The 20,076-nt window shown below is 49.8% G+C and overlaps 1 protein-coding gene across 50 annotated transcripts in view; it reads left to right on the forward strand.

Moving 5' to 3' along the window:
* Positions 1-20,076, forward strand: part of RTEL1 (regulator of telomere elongation helicase 1) — a 44,569-nt gene that overhangs the window by 15,594 nt on the left and 8,899 nt on the right. For all 50 annotated transcript variants that reach the window (XR_011530893.1, XR_011530892.1, XR_011530899.1 and 47 more), the window contains 6 exons: positions 11,628-11,666; positions 11,736-11,814; positions 12,849-12,946; positions 13,584-13,639; positions 18,158-18,232; positions 18,357-18,438. Coding sequence is in view for 40 of the 50 variants with exons in the window: in XM_070588671.1 (XP_070444772.1) it covers positions 11,628-11,666; positions 11,736-11,814; positions 12,849-12,946; positions 13,584-13,639; positions 18,158-18,232; positions 18,357-18,438 (429 nt within the window). In the remaining 10 variants the exon portion in view is untranslated. The remainder of the gene's footprint in view (positions 1-11,627; positions 11,667-11,735; positions 11,815-12,848; positions 12,947-13,583; positions 13,640-18,157; positions 18,233-18,356; positions 18,439-20,076) is intronic.

Below are 20,076 nucleotides of genomic sequence, written 5' to 3' on the forward strand. Positions count from 1 at the left end.
CTGTTCCAGGCCTGTCTCCCGGCTTCTGGTAGCTGCTGGCAGTCCTTGGCCTGTAGACGCATCACTCCAGCCCCTGCTCCCTTTTCACACGGTCTTCTCCCCCTGTGTCAGTGTCCAAATTTCCTCTTTTAAGAACGCTAGTCACTGGATTAGGGCCACTCTAGTCCACTGTGACCTCATCTTAACTTGAGTGCCTCTGCAAAGACCCTATTCCCAAATAAGCTCACAGTCACAGGCATCAGGGATTAGGGCTTGAACGTATCTTTTTGGAGGATATAATTCAATCTATAACATGTTAACAAAACACTTTTCTGAAAAAATAACTGTATTTAAAAAATTTGATGTGCTGTGATATCACACATCATATGCTGTGTGTGTTTTCTACTGCTGCTGTAAGAAATGACCAGAGACTTAGTGGCTTAAAGCAGCACAAACTTACTGTCTTACTGTCTCACAGTTCTCAGCAGTCCAAAATGGGTCAGCGGGCTGCTTCCTTCTGGCAGCTCCAGAGGAAAATCTGTTTCCTGGCCTCTTGCAGCTTCTAGAGGCACCCCATTCCTAGGCTCGTGGCCCCACAGCGCTCTAGCGTCTGCTTCCATCGTCCCATCCCCTCTGACTCTGGCACCCTGCCTCCCTCTTCCACTTGGAAGGGCCCCTGTGTTGACAGTGACCCACCCAGAGAATCCAGGGTCATCTCCCATCTCAAGGTCCTTGACTGAATCACACCTGCACAGTCCCTTTTGCCGTGGAGGGTGGCATGTTGACAGGCTCCCGGGATTGGGACATCTTTGGGGGCCATTTCAGCCTCCCACATGTGGCCTGTGGAAAATTGTACTGTATATTCGCAAGACAAGAGGGGGAAAGGCAGATAGTGTGTCAGTAGGAGGAGAGGCAGCAGCAGCGTGAAAACAGGTCTGGCCTGAGCCCTCCTGAATCTCTCTGGCCTAGGTCCCCAGGAGCCCCCCGCTCGCCTGGAAGCTTGGATTTGTCTCATGTGTCCTTGTGGTTTGATTCAAGTTGCTGTCTTTTGGCAGGAATAACCCAGAAGTTCTGTGTCCTCAGTCCAGCGTATCATGAGACTCAGCATGTCTGTCACATTATTGGCGATCACGGTTAAACGATGCCTGCCTGGTTTTTCTGCTGTGAAGTTACTGTTTTCCCATTTGTAATTCTTAACTAATTTGTGGCATCTGTTAATGGTTCTTCCCTGAATTAATAATTACCATGATGTTTGCAAAATGGCGAATGTTCTTATTCTTCATTCCTTAGTTGGAATTCTCCTGTAGGGAAGGTCTTTTACATACTTACGCCTCTATTTCAGTATCTGAGTATTTACATTCATTCACTCGCCCACACTCACGTGCCAGTGTGTGTAGAATGGTCAGCTCGTGCTCTCCCCTCCAGTTCTAGTCCAGTGCTACACAGCTCATTCTGGCTTTCTCCCCTCCCATATTTGTAATACCTTTCTAATCATAGAAAAGCAGCTTCCGTTTTCCTCAGTATTTTACTTACCTGTTTGATCCTAGAACACTCACATGGTTGTTTTAGAATTGCTAACCCACTTGTGAGGAATGAAAGTCTACTCAATAGACCTAGATATGTGTGCACATCCTTTTTGTCAGTAGTCTGAGACCACATGGTGAAAATACTACGTTCAAAAGTGTCTTGGGTTATTTCCTCCTGCTTCATTGTGGTTATATTATTCATTTTAGGCTCATTTGTTTCTGTTTGTATTTCGTTTTTTACTCCATTTTTCTCCATTCGTGATGATTTTATCATTACTGTTTTTTTGAGTATTCAAAACATTAACGTGGTTGCAGAGGTTGCAGTCGTAGTTCAGTCAAGGTAAGTGTCCTATTAGTTTCCGGTTTATTCTTTCTTTGCTTTTTTTTTTATTTTTTTATTTTTTTATTTTTATTTTTTCCTTTTTCTCCCCAAAGCCCCCCGGTACATAGTTGTATATTCTTCGTTGTGGGTCCTTCTAGTTGTGGCATGTGAGACGCTGCCTCAGCATGGTCTGATGAGCAGTGCCATGTCCGCGCCCAGGATTCGAACCAACGAAACACTGGGCCACCTGCAGCGGAGTGCGGGAACTTAACCACTCGGCCACGGGGCCAGCCCCCTTTCTTTGCTTTTTTTAAAAGAAGCAGATACAGGTATATTTTACTTACTCTTCTCTGTCTCCCACACACAGGATTGTGTTGTGTTTTGTCGACACTTGTCTGTATCTTGCTCTTCTGAGGCGTCCTGGGAGGCCTCACCTCACAGAGACCCCTCTCCTTGGCTCTTGGCTCCCTCCTCTGGATCTTCCATGTCTGTCCAGCCATTGGTGTGGCATGTAGATTGTTTCCAGTGTTTTGTGGTGACAGACTGTGCTGTCACGAGTAACCTAGTGCATCCGTACTTTCATCATGTTTGAGGTGTTTCTTTTTTTTTTTAAAGATTGGCCCTGAGCTGACATCTGTTGCCAATCTTCCTCTTTTTTTTTGTCCCCAAAGCTCCAGTACATAGTTGTATATTCTAGTTGTAGGTCATTCTAGTTCCTCTGTGTGGGATGCCGCCTCAGTGTGCCCTGAGGAGCGGTGCCATGTCCGCGCCACTGATCCAAACTGGTGAACCCCAGGCCACCAAAGCGGAGTGTGCGAACTTAACCACTCAGCCATGGGACTGGCCCCTCAAGGTGTTTCTTCAGGGTAAATTCCAGGCAGCAGGGCTGTGGAGTTCACAGTGACTTGTTGGCAGCCCTGTCAGATGCTGCAGACGCCCTGGTCACGGGGAGCAGTTTGCATTCCCACCAGCAGCAGGCACAAGCCTCTGTGTCCTAAGGGCCTTACCAGCAGAATATGACGTCAGTCTTTTTAACTCTTGCCATTTTTTTCTAAAGATTTTATTTTTCATTTTTCTGCCCAAAGACCCCCAGTACATAGTTGTATATTTTTAGTTGTGGGTCCTTCTAGTTGTGGCGTGTGGGACGCCGCCTTAGCGTGGCCTGTTGAGCGGTGCCATGTCTGCGCCCAGGATTCAAACTGGTGAAACCCTGGGCCACTGAAGCGGAGTGCACGAACTTAGCCACTCAGCCACGGGGCCGGACCCTACCCTTGCCATTTTAATAGATGAAAATGGGTCTTGATGTGATTCTGATTTGCTTTTCTCTTAGAAGTGAAACTGAACATCTTTTCAGCAATTCAGGGACTATGTGTTTTCAATAATGGCTGTCCTAATAGATGTGAAGTGGTCCATGTCCTTAGTTATCACCTGCTGTCTTTGTTCTGTCCCGGGAGACCACAGGACACTAGTCCCCTCTCCTTACCCTGCTCTTATCGGGGACAGTTTCTCAGACTTTCCTTGTTTCTGAGGACCTTGATGCTTTGGAGGAGGATTGGTCAGGTGTTTGTAGAAAGTCCCTTAATAGGGATTTGTCTGATGTTTTTCTCTTGGATTTACTGGGGTTGTGGGAAGAAGAGCGCAGATATAAAGTGACCTTTTCGTCACATGCTATCAAGTGTCCATACTGTCAACTCAGTGTGACTGACAACTCTTGATGTCGACCTTGATCCTCTGGCTGAGGTCATCTCTATCAGGGTCTTCACCTGATAGGAAGGAGGGTCTGCCCCTCCTTTCCACTCTGTCCTCTTTTGGAGAAGGTCACACTTAAGAAGTGGGGGTTATTCACATAGGTGTCAATCTCATGACCGTGCGTTAGGCAGTGATTGTTTAGAAATGACACCAACAACACAAGCACCGAAAGAAGAAATAGATAAATTGGACATCATCAGATTTAAAGACTTTTGTGCTTTAGAGAACACCATCAAGAAAGCAGAAAGATAACCCACTGAACAGAGGGAATTTTTTGCCAATCTAAAATATGTCAGAAACTCTTATAACTCAAGGAGAAGATAACCCAGTTTAAAAATGGGCGAATGATATAAACACATTTTTTCAAAGAAGATGTACAAATGGGCCAGTATGCACATGAAGACACATCATTAGTCCTCAGGGAAATGCAAATGAAAACCACAATGAGATACCACTTCATACTTAGGAGGATGGTTATTATCAACAAGATGGACAGTGACAAGAGTTGATGAGGATGTGGAACAGCTGGAACTTACGTACATCACTAGTGGGAATGTGAAATGGTGCAGCTGCTATGGAAAGCAGGCTATTCCTCAGAAAGTTAAACATGGAGTTCCCATGTGCATTAGTCTGCTTGCACTGCCTCAACAAAATACCACAGACTGGGTGACTTCAACGGCACAGACTTATTCTCTCCCACTTCTGGAGGCTGGAGGTCCAAGATCAAGGTACCAGCAGGGTTGGTTTCTCCTAAGGCCTCTCTTCCTGGCGTGTAGATGGTGAGATCCGCTGTGGCCCTTGCTGGACTCAGGTGGTGGTGTGTTTTTCTCATCAGGAGGCACACAGCAGTGGGTTCACTGTTTTGATAGTAATGCCGTTATGCTCAGTGCCTAGATTCATTAATTATTGGGGGATTCTGAGGGGGGAGGGACATGCTGACTCTGTCATTGAATTGGTCAGGAATAATTTTATAAAGTTACCATTCACCTCATCTGCTGTTTGGTGATACCATTCTCTTTTTTTGAGGAAGATTATCCCTGAGCTAACATCTGCTGCCAATCCTCCTCTTTTTGCTGAGCACCCGGGATCTGAACCGGCAAACCCTGGGCCACCAAAGTGGAACATGTGCACTTAACTGCTGCACTACTGGGCCGGCCCCATGGTGATACCATTCTTGTAGGAAGGCAGGATAAATGCTTGATTCCCGCTCCCCCCCTTTATTTTCCCAATTTTCAAATTTGGGAGTTTGAATTTATTCCCAACTTATTTTTTTTAATTGAGTTCCTAATAGTTTACATCATTGTGAGATTTCAGTTGTACGTTATTTGTTGTCTGTCACTGCATAAGTGCTCCCCTTCACCCCATGTGCCCTCCCCCACCCCCTTCCCCTGGTCACCACTGAACTGCTTTCTTTGTCTGTGTGTTTGTTCATGTTCCACATATGAGTGAAATCATCTGGTGTCTGTCTTTCTCAGTCTGGCTTATTTCACTTAGCATAATTCCCTCCAGGTCCATGCATGTTATTGCAAATGGGATGAATTTGTCTTTTTTATGGCTGAGTAGTATTCCATTGTGTAAATATACCACATCTTCTTTATCCAGTCATTGGTCGATGGGCACTTGAGTTGCTTCCATGTCTTGGCTATTGTGAATAGTGCTGCAATGAACATAGGGGTACATATGTTACTTTGGATCGTTGATTTCAGGTTGTTTGGATAGATACCCAGTAGTGGGATAGCTGGGTCATATGGTATTTCTATTTTTAGTTTTTCAAGGAGTCTTCATACTGTTTTCCATAGTGGCTGCACCAGTTTGCATTCCCACCAGCAGTGTGTGAGGGTTCCCTTCTCTCCACACCCTCTCCAACATTTGTTATTTTTAGTCTTAGTGATTATAGCCATTTTAAGAGTTGTAAGGTGGTATCTTAGTGTTGTTTTGATTTGCATTTCCCTGATGATTAGTGATGTTGAACATCTTTTCGTGTGTCTGGTGGCCATCTGTATATCTTCTTTGGAAAAATGTCTGTTCGTATCCTCTGCCCATTTTTTGATCGGGCTGGTTGTTTTTTTGTTGTTCATTTGTGTGAGTTCCTTATATATTATGGAGATTAACCCGTTGTTGGATATATGATTTGCAAATATTTTCTCCCAATTGGTGGGTTGTCTTTTCGTTTTGATCTTAGTTTCTTTTGCCTTGCAGAAGCTCTGTAGTCTGATGAACTCCCACTTGTTTATTTTTTCTTTTGTTTCCCTTGTCTGAGAAGACATGGTATTTGAAAAGATGCTTTTAAATTTGATGTCAAAGAGTGTACTACCTATATTACTTCCAGGAGTTTTATGGCTTCAGGACTTATCTTCAAATTTTGATCCATTTTGAGTTTATTTTTGTGTATGGCATGAGATAATGGTCTACCTTCATTCTTTTGCATGTGGCTGTCCAGTTTTCCCAACACCATTTATTGAAGAGACTGTCTTTTCTCCATTGTATGTTCTTGGTACCTTTGTCGAAGATTAAGCTGTCTGTAGATGTGCGGTTTTATTTCTGGGCTTTCAATTCTGTTCCATTAGTCTGTGTGTCTGTTTTTGTACCAGTACCATGCTGTTTTGATTACTGTGGCTTAGAGGTACATTTTGAAGTCAGGGATTGTGATGCCTCCAGCTTTGTTCTTTTTTCTCAGTATTACTGTAGCAGTTTGGGGTCTTTGCTTGCCCCATATGAATTTTAGGATTCTTTGTTCTATTTCTGTGAAGAATGTCATTGGGATTCTGATTGGGATTGCGTTGAATCTGTAGATTGCTTTGGGTAGTATGGGCATTTTAACTAGGTTTATTCTTCCAATCCATGTGCATGGAACATCTTTCCATTTCTTTATGTCATCATCGATTTCTTTCAATAACGTCTTATAGTTTTCATTGTATAAGTCCTTCACCTCCTTGGTTAAATTTATTCCTAGATACTTTATTCTTTTTGTTGTGATTACAAATGGAATTGTATTCTTGAGTTCTCTTTCTGTAAGTTGGTTATTAGAGTATGGAAATGCAACTGATTTTTGTAAGTTGATTTTGTACCCTGCAACATTACTGTAGTTGTTAATTATTTCTAATAATTTTCTGATGGGTTGTTTAGGGTGTTCTTTACATAAGATCATGTCTGCAAACAGCGAGAGTTTCACTTCTTCACTCCCTATTTGAATTTCTTTTATAAAACTTTCTCTTGTCTGATTGCTCTGGACAAAACCTCCAGTACCACGTTGAATAAGAGTGGTGATAATGGGCATCGTTGTCTTGTTCCTGTTCTCATAGGGATGGCGTTCACTTTTCCCCTCTTGAGTATGATATTGGCTGTAGGTTTGTCATATATGGCCTTTATTATGTTGAGGTAATTTCCTTCAGTCCCCATTTTGTTAAGAGTTTGTATCATAAATGGCTGTTGGATCTTGTAAAATGCTTTGTCTGCATCTATTGAGATGATCATGTGGTTTTTATTCCTCATTTTGTTAATGTAGTGTATCACATTGATTGATTTGCGGATGTTGAACCATCCCTGTGTCCTTGGTATGAATCCCACTTGATCATGATGTAGGATCCTTTTGATATATTGCTGTATTTGTGTTGCCAATATTTTGTTGAGGATTTCTTCATCTATATTCATCAGCAATATTGGCCTGTAGTTTTCCTCTTTTGTGTTGTCCTTGTCAGGCTTTGGTATCAGAATGATGTTGTCCTCATAGAATGTGTTAGCAAGTGTTCCATCTTCCCTAATGTTTTGGGATAGCTTGAGAAGGATAGGTATTAAATCCTTTCTGAAAGTTTGGTAGAGTTCTCCGAGGAAGCCATCCGGTCCTGGGCTTATTCTTCAGGAGACTTTTGTTAGTGTTTCAATCTCTTTCCTTGTGATTGATCTGTTCAGATTATCTGTTTCTTCTTGGTTCAGCTTTCGGAGGTTGTAAGGGTCTAAGAATTTATCCATTTCCTCTAGATTGTCCCTTTTATTGGCATATAGCTTTTCATAGTATTCTGTTATAATCTGTTATATTTCTGTGGTATCCATTGTTATTTCTCCTCTTTCATTTCTAATTTTATTTTATTTATTTATTTATTTTAAAGATAAAAGCCCCTGGTACATAGTTGTATATTTTTTGTTGTGGGTTCTTCTAGTTGTGGCATGTGGCATGCCGCCCCAACATGGCCCGATGAGCAGTGCCATGTCTGCGCCCAGGATCCGAACCAGTGAAACCCTGGGCTGCTGAAGCAGAGCACGTAAACTTAACTATTCGGCCACTGGGCCAGCCCCACATTTCTAATTTTATTTATCTGAGCTTTCTCTCTCTTTTTCTTTGTAAGTCTGGCTAGGGGTTTGTCAGTTTTGTTTATCTTCTCAAAGAACCAGCTCTTTGTTTCATTGGTCCTTTCTACTGCCTTTTTTGTTTCAATAGGATTTATTTCTGCTCTGACTTTTATTATTTCTCTCCTGCTGACTTTGGGCTTTGTTTGTTCTTCTTTTTCTAATTCAGTTAGCTGTAGTTTGAGATTGCTTATTTGGGATTTTTCTTGTTTGTTAAGGTGAGCCTGTATTGCGATGAATTTTCCTCTTAATACGGCTTTTGGTGCATCTCGTATGAGTTGGTATGGTATGTTTTCAGTTTCATTTGTCTCCAAATATTTTTTGATTTCTCCTTTAATTTCTTCAATGATCCATTGGTTGTTCAATAGCATGTTGTTTAGTCTCCATGTCTTTGTCCTTTTCTCAGCTTTTTTCTTATAATTAATTTCTAGCTTCACAGCATTGTGATTGGAAAAGATGCTTGTTATTATTTCAATTTTCTTACATTTACTGAGGCTCACCTTGTTTCCAAACATATGGTCTATCCTTGAGAATGTTCCATGTGCACTTGAGAAGAATGTGTATTCTGCTGGTTTTGGATGGAGTGTTCTATATATGTCTATTAAGTCCATCTAGTCTAGTTTTTTATTTAATTCCACTGTTTCTTTGTTCATTTTCTGTCTGGATGATCTATCCATTGATATGAGTAGAGTGTTGAGGTCCACTACTATTAGGGTGTTACTGTTAATACCTTCTTTTAGGTTTGTTAATAGTTGCTTTATGTACTTTGGTGCTCCTGTGTTGGGTGCATAGATATTTATAAGTGTTATGTCCTCTTGATGGAGTGTCCCTTTGATCATTATATACTGTCCCTCTTTGTCTCTCTTTACCTGTCTTATCTTGAAGTCTACTTTGTCTGATATAAGTATCGCGACACCTGCTTTCTTTTGTTTGCCATTAGCTTGGAGTATCATCTTCCATCCCTTCACTCTGAGCCTGTGTTTGTTGTTGGAGCTGAGATGTGTTTCCTGGAGGCAGCATATTGTTGGGTCTCTGTTTTTTTATTGGAGAATTCAATCCATTTACATTTAGGGTGATTGTTGTTATATGAGGGCTTAACGCTGCCATTTTATCACTCGTTTGCCAGTTCTCCTGCATTTCCTTTGTTTCTCGTCCTGTGTATTTTGGTCTACCAATTGAATTATGTAGTTTATGTTGTGTTTCTTTGTTTTCTCCTTATTTATTATTTGTGTCTCTGTTGTGCTTTTTTGTTTGGTGTTACCATGAGGTTTGTATTCAAATCTCATAGATAAGATTGTCCATTTTCTGATGGCCTCTTATTTTCTTAGACTAAACTGATTCAGTCCCTTTCCTCTTCCCCTCCTAAGTTGTTTTTCTCACATCTTATTCCATCTTGTGTTATGATTTTATGGTTACAATGACAAGGTTATCTTTGTTTTTGGTGTTTTCCTTCCCTTTATCTTTAATGCTATACTTGAGTATTTGCTAACCTGTTCTGATGTATAGCTACAATTTTATGCTTTTGTCTACCTATTTATCTTCTTACTCCATGCTTTGTAACTCCTTTCTCTCTCTCTTTTTTTTTTCAGGTATGAGGGCCTTCTTGAGGATTTCTTGTGGTGGGGGGTCTCGTAGCTACAAATTCCCTTAGCTTATGTTTGTCTGGGAAAGTTTTTATTTCTCCATATCTGAAGGATATTTTCATTGGATAGAGTATTCTTGGCTGAAAGTTTTTGTCCTTCAAAGATTTGAATATGTCGTTCCAGTCTCTCCTATCTCCTAGCCTGTACGGTTTCTGCAGAGAAATCTGCTGAGAGCCTGATAGGGGTTCCTTTGTAGGTTATTTTCTTCTGCCTTGCTGCCCTTAGTATTTTTTTTTGTCATTTACTTTTGCCAGTTTCACTACTAAATGCCTTGCAGTAGGTGTTTTTACATTGACAAGTCTAGGAGATCTGGAAGCCTCTTCCACATGGATTTCCATCTCCTTCTCTAGGTTTGGGACATTCTTTGCCATCATTTGTTTGAACAAGCTTTCTGCTCCATTCTCCTTCTCTTCTCCCTCTGCAATACCTGTAATTCTTATGTTGCATTTCCTAATGGAGCCAGATATTTCTCAGAGACTTTCTTCATTTCTTTTTAGTAGTATTTCTCTTTCCTCCTCTGTCTGGAGCATTTCAACATGTCTGTCCTTGATTATGCTGATTTGCTCCTCTGTGATGTCCATTCGAGCATTCAGGGAATCCATGTTTTGTTTTCTCTCTTCCATTGTGTCTTTCATCCCCAATATTTCTGATTGATTCTTCTTTATAGTTTCAATCTCTCTTGTGAAGTAGCTCCTGAACTCGTTGAATTGTTTCTCTATGTTCTCTTTTACCTCGTTGAATTTTTTGATGACGGCTATTTTGAATTCTTTGTCATTCAGATTACATATTTCTGTGTCTTCAGGACCGATGTCTGGGTACTGGTCTGGAGATTTAACATGATGTTTGATACTGCTAGAGGGCATGGCTCTGTTTTTGCGCATGGTTTTATTTGGTCGCAGTTACCGCCTGTTGCCACTGGGTGTGGGTCAAGCACTGCATATTCTGAGCTCTCTGCATTCCGCCAGGATCCCAGGCACTGAGCCGGCACTGGGCGGGTTGTGGGAGGGGCGCTTTCTCCTGCGTGCTCTCTGGGTTTTCTTGCTCTGCCCTCGCTATCTGCTCTCCTGGGGTGTTGGCTTGATGAAGTCACCCCCGCGTTAGCTTTCACCTTGGTAGGGGCTTGCCCCTAGGCTGCGAGGTATCTCAGGGATCTTTGATGTTCCCGAGGACGAGTATCCCCTCCCCCGTTCCTTCCCTCTCGGAGGCCGCATGTGGTGCCGGATCCCAGTCTTTTGGGGAGGGAGCGAAGTTTTCTCTTACCCCGTTCCACCTGCTGTAAGGGGAGCTCCCACCTCTCGGCCCTCCGTCATAGTATGGCTGCTTGGATCTCTCCGATGTCTTTTGTGTTGTGTGTGGATGTGTTCTGTTGGAGTGTGAATATCTTTTTTGTTCTTTGGTGGAGGGGAGAGAGTACTGGGAAAGCTCACTCTGCCATGATGCTGACATCACTCCTGTATTCCCAACTTATTATTGGTCCCTTGTCACCCTCAGGAGGGGAGTAGTTTTTAATGTCATCAGCAGGCATGTGTATTTAAACACAGATGATGGTTTTAGTTCATTGTGAGTCTCATCACTATTGAACTCAGGGGTCCCATCTTCAGCTGTTGTCTCGTTGGCTCCTGTGTCCTTTTGACGTGGCCCAGTGGTGGCTGATGGGGAGTCAGCATGTTCCACACTCATCCGTGCTTTTCCTGCCTCAGACCTGGAATCAGCCACATCTCCAAGAAACCCTGGTTTCTTTTGATGGGAGATGGTATCGCAAGACCCACGGTGCGGGCACTGGGACGCTCCCTGTTGCTGGGTTGGTCATTGTCCTGGGTTTCCGGTGGATGGAGCTAGAAATCGTGTCCACATGTGCATGTTCACACAGTGTCTCTAAAGGCGAGACACCCGTAAGCTCACACTGCTGCTTCCAGGTCAAGTCCGGGCTGCAGGGGTTGTAGAGCCTCCTCTCCTTCCCGTCTCCTGGCCTCCCAACGTGGACACTCCAGGCACGGCTCTTCTGGAGGCGGGTGGTGGAGCTGGGTGGTGCAGGCAGTGCATTGCCCGCTTTTCTCTTGCCAGGGCTGAACATGGAGCTGGAAGACATTGCAAAGCTCAAAAGTAAGTGTCTCCCTCCCCTCCTGCTCTCTGCTTGGTGGGACCTGCCCCTGACCAGCCCTTGTCTCTCAGTGATCCTGCTTCGTCTGGAGGGGGCCATTGATGCTGTCGAGCTGCCTGGAGATGACAACGGCGTCACCAAGCCAGGGAGGTGAGGGATTGGGAGCTGACCCCTTGACCCCCGGCTCTGCCTGGTGCTGAGATGGAAAATGGGTATCTGGGGCTCTGTCCTTGCAGTGTTCCACCTGGCCCTGGCCACCCGGTGGGCGTTGCTGGTGTCACACACCAGTGGGGCTTGTTTCATGTTGGGAGGCCCAGGAGGGGCTGCCAGCTTTTCATTGGATGGTTGAGGGTGTTGGGACCACACGCTTGTTGGCACTGCTGGGGCTGAGTCTTCCTGGTCCAGCCCTTAGTTTCCAGTGCAGTCACCTTTTAGAACGAGACACCTGATTCCGTGTGCATCTTCTGTTAGGATGAGAAGTGCCACCTGTCACCTCTTTAGGCCTCTAGTTGGCCCAGAATGTTCTGAGCATTCCACAGACCTCCAGTCTTCTCAGCAGCCCGGGGCAGCAGGGTTTATTTCCTGTAGGCAGATGAGGGATCGTGGCTAGTGCACAGCTGACAGCTGTGCTGGGATCCAGGCCTGGGTTTGTTGAGGTGTGGAATGTTCCGGAATGGGCTGGAGCACTGGGCTGCCTGCCTTCTCCCTGAGCCCCTATCTGCTTCACTGTGCTCAGCCCCTTGCAGGGCCCCTAGTCACTTCCCAGATGAACCAAGCTCCTCTGCCTGCCCCATCCCGCCACCCTCCATGTGCCCAGACCCACAGGGCTTTCCCTGGTCCTCCTCCAGCTTCCGCTGCGCTCCTTACCTTCTCTTTCCACAGCTGCTCTTCAGGGTCCCTGCCCACAGCCACCGCCTCAGGGAGCCCTGATGACCACCTCCTGACCCCCATCTGAGGCCTGAGCCCTGGGGCTCTACCTTTTCCTCGGAAGGCAGGTCTCCAGCAAGCAGCTCTCCCCCAACCTGGGCTCTTGAGGGCAGAGGCCTCTTCCCTCCAGGCTTCGCCTCCCCCAGAGGGCTCACAGCTTGTTTCTGAGTGAAGGAAACTTGAAACGCCGCTGGCCATTGGGTTCCCACAGCTCGGCCTGGTCTCCTGCGGGCCTGAGCCTCCTCTCTTGTCGGCAGCTACATCTTCGAGCTGTTTGCTGAAGCCCAGATAACGTTTCAGACCAAGGGCTGCATCCTGGACTCCCTGGACCAGATCATCCAGCACCTGGCAGGACGTGAGTCCCCAGCCCACCCTGCGTCTGTGGCCACCTGAGGCTCCCTGGGGCCTTGGCTCAGGGCTGCAACTGCTGTACCCTCAGGAGCAGGGACTTGGCCTCTGGAGCTCCCTTTCTGATTGGGGCATTTGTGCCATGTGACCAGCACCATCCGGCTTTGGCATTTCCCTGTCAGCCCCTTTTAAGGAGAGCAGCGAGGGTCCTAGTTGGGTCAGTGAGCTCTGGGTCTCACTGGCCTCTCCCCCAACCTCCCCACCCTGCCTGTGGCCCGTGTCCACTCAGAGGGTTTCCATGGGACTACTTCCCAGAGGCTATGCTGCAGAACCCACTTCTGCTGGGGAGGGTCTTGTCTCACCTTGGACACTGGCCTTACCTCATTCCTGGGCTCTGGGGGGGCGCCCAAGCCTCCCCAGCCTTATTTGGCCACAGAGTCTCTTTTCTCATCCCACTGACCCCCCCCCCCCGCCCCCCCGGAGTTACACTGTGAAGAGTGGGCAAGCTGCCCTCTGAGGGCTCACCCCATGGCCGAAACTGGGTCGAGGCGGAGCTTGGCGGCATGAGCTGCGCTGGCTCCTGAGGCCGAGGGTCTGGAGCCTCCCCTGATGGCGTGGGATGGTCAGTGCCTGTGCTCTCACAGGTGCAGGGCTGTTCACCAACACAGCAGGACTGCAGAAGCTCGCAGACATCATCCAGGTAAGGACCAGCCTTTGAGGAGGACGCGGCCTCTCCTTTCCTGGTGGAAGTTTGCGTGGGCACTTGCTTCTTCTTCCAGAGTGGTAATTGGTTCCTGATTTGGAGGCAGGACACAGTGCCTACCCCATGAGCTTCAAATCAGCAACCCGCAGGCTCCTTTCCACTCGTCCTGAGGGCACCCCGTGGCCTCCAAGGGAGCCGGCCATGCTGGCAGTGCCCCTGGTGTTTAGACAGGCCCAGCAGCTCCTGCCTGGCATGCTGCCCACACGTTTTCTCAGATTTTTTCCTGAAACAAGTTCTCAGAGGAAAGTCAAAACGTGAGCCTCTCACAGAGTGGGGGGCGTAGACTCTCCCCCTGACCCCATGTTCGCAGAGCGGGGACGCACTGTGACCCCAGCCCTGTGTCTGGCCACCAGGCTAGCCATGCCCAGAGAAGTGTTCCTACATCTAGGGTGTCCAGGTAATGCCCGTGGGCCAGTGTGTGGAGTCAGCAGGCATGGTCAGCACGTCCCCCGAGCCGGCCAGCCTCATTCTGGGCTCTGGGATCTGCTTTAGGGTGGGGTGGGGACAGTCGCAGGGGTGGCTGAGCCCCTCCTCTGCCACGTGCAGACCCCACTCTTCCCTGGCCAGGCCACCAGTGGGGACATCACGTGCCTCAGGCCTGCTGGGTGTCGCCCTCTCTGCCCCCAGCATGCTGTCCTCGGGCCCAACACAGCCACTTCCCCAGCTAAAGTGGACGAGCCAGAGCCTGCTCCCCCTCAGCTGGAAGGCTGCTTGGCAGGCTGCCAGGGGCCAGTGGCATTTGCAGGTGGTTTGGCCCCTCTGGCGCCTCACCAGGCCCTTCTGACAAGAACCCTCAGCAGCTGTTGGTCCTTGGTAGGTTTCTTGGTTGAGGCACGGGAGGTCCCGTGCCACGTCGTGCTGTGCGTGCCTTCTCTCCACACTGCACATCTAGCCTGGGGTGATCGGGGTGACTGGGGCGCTCGAGGTCGTGAGGGCTGGCGTGGGCACGCCTGGATGCGTGACGGCCTGACGGCCCTGGTTCCACACCAGCCTTGTTCACAGTGCGGCTGCTCTGTGTCTGTGCTGCTGGCCTTGGGAGGTCTGGCATGGGGTGGACGGGCAGGGAGGAGCCAGGAGGAGTGCAGCTGCAGCCCAGGGAGAGCCAGGTGCGGCTTTTCCACAGACCAGGCTCAGGCCCTGGGCCAGGGGCCTGGGCTCAAGCTACCTGCCCATGGCCAGCTCTGGCCTTCACCCCCAGGGGTTCAGTCTCCTCGTCTGTGAGTTGGGGCCAGGCTGAAAAGCAGTAAGCGTAACACTGGAGGAGGGATGTTCTGGCGTCTTGTCCTGGAGGGGCCAGGCTCTGCTCTCCTGTCCTCCCAGCACTTCTCTGAGCGTGCAGCTGGTGTCCATGGCCTGGTGTGACTGCTGGGCTTCTGGGCAACCCTGACTCCTTTGGCTGTGGCTCCTGGCTTCCCAGCTGCCCTGCCCCGGGCCCCTGCTCTTGCAAGGTGGGCCTGTCCCTCCAGGATGCCCTCTGCCCCCTTCTCCCCACCACTTTCCTCATGGGTCCCTGCAGATGAGCAGGCCAGTGCACCAGCAGCCACTGTCCCCTCTCCAGGTGCCTCGACTCTGAGGCAGCCCCGCAACTCCAGCCCTCCGTCTCGGTCCTGCACAGCCCTTTCCTCCCCGGATGCCCATTTATGGAGCAGGTTTCCCCTCCAGATTCTCTGGAACCCAAACACTGCTCACCCCATTGGTCTGGAATTTCCTTTGGCAGCTGCTCTCAGTAGCTCCTGGCAGATGACTCTGCATCCCCTGCCTGCCCAGGGTTGACTGCGGGCCAGATTGACATGTGGCCTGTCCCCTCCAGCCAGAAGAAGAAGTGTGACTGGTCAGTTGCTTGTTTCATAGCTGATTCCTGAGTCCTGCAGGTGCCAGTGTGGGGCAGCTCTGTGGGGAGGCAAGTGCGCTGGGCAGGTGTGGACAGGGACACGGTATGCTGCTGGCCTGGCCCTGGAGCACTGGCTGCCAGCTGGGCCTTGGCAGAGTGGTGGGCTGGCCAGACAGGTAGCCTGCGGTGAATACTCGAGAAGCTCAGGGCTGCAGCTCGAGACCCCCGGCTAAGCCGGAGATTCTGCAGCTCTTCAAAGTCAAAGCCCTCCAGGTTTGTGTGAGATAGAAGGTCTCATGCCAGGGCAGGTGGGCCTCGGGATGGAGAACAGGCGGCAACAGAGGGGAGCCCCAGAGGTGGTGTGAGACTCACTCAGCCGCTGAGCTAGCCCCGACAGGAAGCCCATGGTCCCAGGCGCTGTGGGCATCAGGCAGGTTGGGGGCCCAGCGAGCCACTTGGACAGTGCTGCGTGTAGAGCAAGGGAGACAGCAGTGACAGGTGCTGCCAGGCAGGCCACTGCTGGGCAAGGATGCTGGCCTTTATCTAAACTGTCTGTCCCTCAAGGCGTGAGGACCGCTCCAGGGCCAAGGCGCACTGGTTTGCCAAGGAAGCCATTGCCCCCAAGCGGCCTCACACCTGCTGCTGGCGGCCACTGGCTCCATGATAAAATTGCGTGTGCGTTTCCATTCCCACAGGCAGATGCTTGGTGAAGCGCAAGGCCAGTGTGCGTTTCCGTCCCTGCGGGCGGACGCTTGAAGTGCGAGGCTGGGCGTTTGGCCGCCTGGACAGTACAGATGGCTTTTGAAGCTCCTATCACTTTCAGTGTTCATCACGGACCACACCATCTGTAGGCCACGCTCTAGGCCGAACTGTGTGCCTATGCACGCACACAGACATGATACACCGCAGCCGCCACCAGGCTGTGCCTGGTGCTGCCCTGTGCTCTCCCACCACACACACCTCGGGGTAACCCAGATGCCTCGAGGTGCCTGCCTTCCTCTAGCCGCATGGGTTCTTAGGACTCAGGGCATCAATCCATGCACACAGCACACTCCTCCACTGGTCTCCTGTCTTCTGTTTTTATGAAGGGCTTGGGAGACGAGGCTTCACGTTGTCAGCTCACGTTTCTCCTGCTCCCTCGTGTGTTAGAGTCCCGAGGGCTCTGGGCCGTGATGATCACCTGCTCTTCTGCTTCTACAACACGCAGCAGAGTTAACACAGCTTTGCATGTGGCTTCTGACCCAGCTGACATCACCTGAGAGTGATGCGAGGGCAGAAGTCTGATTTATTCTTCCCAACACAGTGAGCCAGTTGCCGAGCATTGCTGACCATGCAGGGCCCCGACCCCAGCACTTGGGCCCCTGCTCTGTCGGCTCATTTGCTGCACGGTTTGTTTGCGATGGTTTTGTGATGTGTTTGGGTATCAGCCAGAACAAATTTCTCCTCGTGGTTCCTTTAAAACATGTCTTGGCATTTTCTCCACCAGGTGAATTTCAGAGTAGCTTGTTCACTGTGAGAACCCTGTTGTGGTTTTGCCTGGGATGCCCTGGACTTCCAGGTTATCTTGGGGAGAGCCAGCACCTGTATAAGAGCGTGTTTCTCCAGATTGGCCCGGTCTCTGTTCCCCAGGGAGGTCCAGTCTGCGTTCCAGAGGAAACGAAGTGCATTTCTCCATTTTATATCTAGTATCATATGCTTTCTGTTGCTATTGTGACAGGGGTCTTTTTAACCCATCAGTGCTTGTATGTAAGAAACCTAGCGGCTAGCCCCGTGGTGTAGTGGTTAAGTTTGCACATTCTGCTTCAGTGGCCTGGGGTTTGCCAGTTTGGATCCCAGGTGTGGACCTACACCACTTGTCAGCCATGCTGTGGTGGCAACCCACATAGAAAGTGGAGGAAGATTGGCACAGATGTTAGCTCAGGGCTGATCTTCCTTAAGCAAAAAAGAGGAGGATTGGCAACAGATGTTAGCTCAGGGCCAGTCTTCCTCAGGAAAAAAAACAAAAAAAGAAACCTATTGTTTTCATCTGTTGGTCTTGTATAAAGCTATCTTATTAAATTTTCCTTTTAGTTTTAGACGTTTCTCACTTGGTTTTCTTGAATTTTCTACGAAGAAAGTTCTATCGTTTGTAACATCCAGTGTTTTGTACCTTCTTCCCCAGTGTTGATCCCTCTTTACTTTTTTGTGGCTTGTTGCACTGGCTGAGTCCAATTCTATTTGTTTGACTTAGGGATCCTATTACTTGTGGGAGTAAACTAGGTTCCCCTCCCCTGGTCCCCTGACCCAGCCCCAGGGGAGAGGGGAGAGGGAAGCTGCTCCCCTGGGCCTGGTCCCTGTGAGGACATACAGACTGGCTGCTGAGGAGAGGGTCCTGCAGGGCAGCTGCACCTCCAGTGCAGTGAGGTCCCCAAGGGGAGGGGACAGGCCAGTGTGTGCTCCTGCCCCTTGGCCTAGAGCTCCTTGCTGGGGATTCTGTTGACTCGAAGGCAGGGGCAGGTGATGGCGATGCTGGGCGTCCACCTGTCTTTCTGTGTGTGGGGTCCCTCAGTAGGAGCAGTGGCCTCTCATGTGTCCTGTGTGACTAGTGTGTCCTGCTGACTTTGTCCCTCACCTCTGCCTTCCAGATTGTGTTCAGCATGGACCCTGCCGAGGGTGGCCCAAGTTCCATGGTGGGGCCAGGGGTCTCTCAGTCCTACAAGGTAGGGGCCACCTCTGGGGGGTGCTCCCGGGTGGGAGGTCTCAGCCCTACAAGCTGGGGGCCGTCTCCAGTATGCAGGGCTCCTGGGCTGGGCCTCAGGACACCTGTCCATTCCGCCCTTCCAGGTGCACATCCACCCCGATACCAGTCACCGGAGGACTGCTCAGCGGTCAGATGCTTGGAGCACCTCAGCAGCCAGAAAGCAAGGTGCAGAGCTGCAGGGGCCCGGACATACTCCGCTGCAGTGTGGTGGCAAGACCAGCTGTGGGTCTCCTGGCTGGCTGTTAGTCCAGGCCGACTTCTCTGAGTCCAGCCCTTTCCGGGTGACCTCTCCACTTGCCCTTTCAAAGTCAGGGCTGTCAGAGCTAGAAAGACCTCCAAGGAGGCCTGCCCAGAGTCGCCCCGTGGGTCTCCGCCAAACCAGGCCACGGCCAGGCCTCTTGCCCCACTGGGGACGTTTCTGTGAGAGATCGGCACACAGGGAGGCCCCGGCACGTCGTGTCGGTAAAGACATGCTGCTTTCATGCCGTGTCTAACCAGGAGGACAGACTCTGGGCAGGCTGGGGCCGAGGCCACTCCTCAGGCCTCAGGGTCACATCTGAGGGGCCCACTGGCTGATGGTCACTCAGGTCCTTCTGGTGTCGGCCCTGTTGCCCTGATACCCACTGTGAGCTCAGAGCCAGCCCTGTGTCCCACCTGCTCTGTGTTCCTCGTTGGCCTCAGCTGCTTCCACGTGTCCTGGCACTGGGCCACTGGGGATACTCAAGGATGGGATCTGTGCTGGGCACATTGCAGTTCTTGTATGGGGCTGGCCTGTCCTGGCTGTGGTGCGTGGGCCCTGGCCAGTGTCCTGGCTGCCCCAGGCAGAGCATATTACCTCCTCAGCTTGGCCTTTTGGGTGGCATTTGCAGCCCAACACATCTGGTCCAGCCCCCAGCCCTGCCAGCACACCCTTCCAGTCTCTCCAGACCCTCTTTGAGCCACACCCTTCCTTGGGCTGCCGTCTGCCGGCCCCGTGGAGCTGAGCGGGAAAGAAGAGCTGGGAGCACGGCCAGGTCGGTCGCCAAGCAGCCCACGTGCAGCCTCGGCAGCTCATTTGGCCTCTCTGAGCAGGAAGTGGCTTCCGTGAGAGTTGGGCAGACCAGTGCTCCCCTCACGCGGCATCCATGTGGTCACAGGAGGCAGTCTGTGCCTCGGCAGGGCCTGATGCCTTCCTCCACGTTTGCCCCCTCTCCCTGTGGGCGTTAATGCTGGTGGGGTACACAGGTACCGAGGGTAAGTGGGGTGTGGTACCCCTGTCTTCCGTGTTCCTCCAAGAGCACGTGAATTCTCAGAAACAGCCACTCCCTGGGTTGGGTGTTTGTAGGAAATTAGTTCATCTCTGGTCTTACTGGGAAGCTGGGGGTACATGTGAGCAAGGGGTCAGGTGGGGGTCAAGGCTGGGCCTTGGACAGAGAAGCCCTGCTCCCTGGTCCGCACACCCCTCGCTCCCGTTGTTGCTGTTACAGGGCCAGTCCAGGAGCCGCTCTCCCCATCACAGGGCAGATCCCCCTCCTCAGGGTGAGAAAGGCTTCTCTGGTCCCAGAAAGTAGTTTGTTCTTTTCTGGAAATGTCCCTGCTGACCTATGACCTAGTCTTGACTTTAGAGTCGTATTGAAAGTCATTCTACTTGACTGTTTTAATTTCCCAAGCTTCCGGTGCCAACCGGGAGTGAGTAGGAGGCAGGCATGTCTGTCCTGTGGGGGCCGTGCCCTCGTGTTCTCCCCCGGCGGCCAGGCCCCTGTAGGAACTGCCTGATCCCTGTGAACCGTGACCTTGTGGGCTGTGGCGTCACTGCTGGCTTCC

The sequence above is a fragment of the Equus przewalskii genome, chromosome 21, assembly GCF_037783145.1.
Source record: "Equus przewalskii isolate Varuska chromosome 21, EquPr2, whole genome shotgun sequence".
Taxonomy (NCBI): Eukaryota; Metazoa; Chordata; class Mammalia; order Perissodactyla; family Equidae; genus Equus; species Equus przewalskii.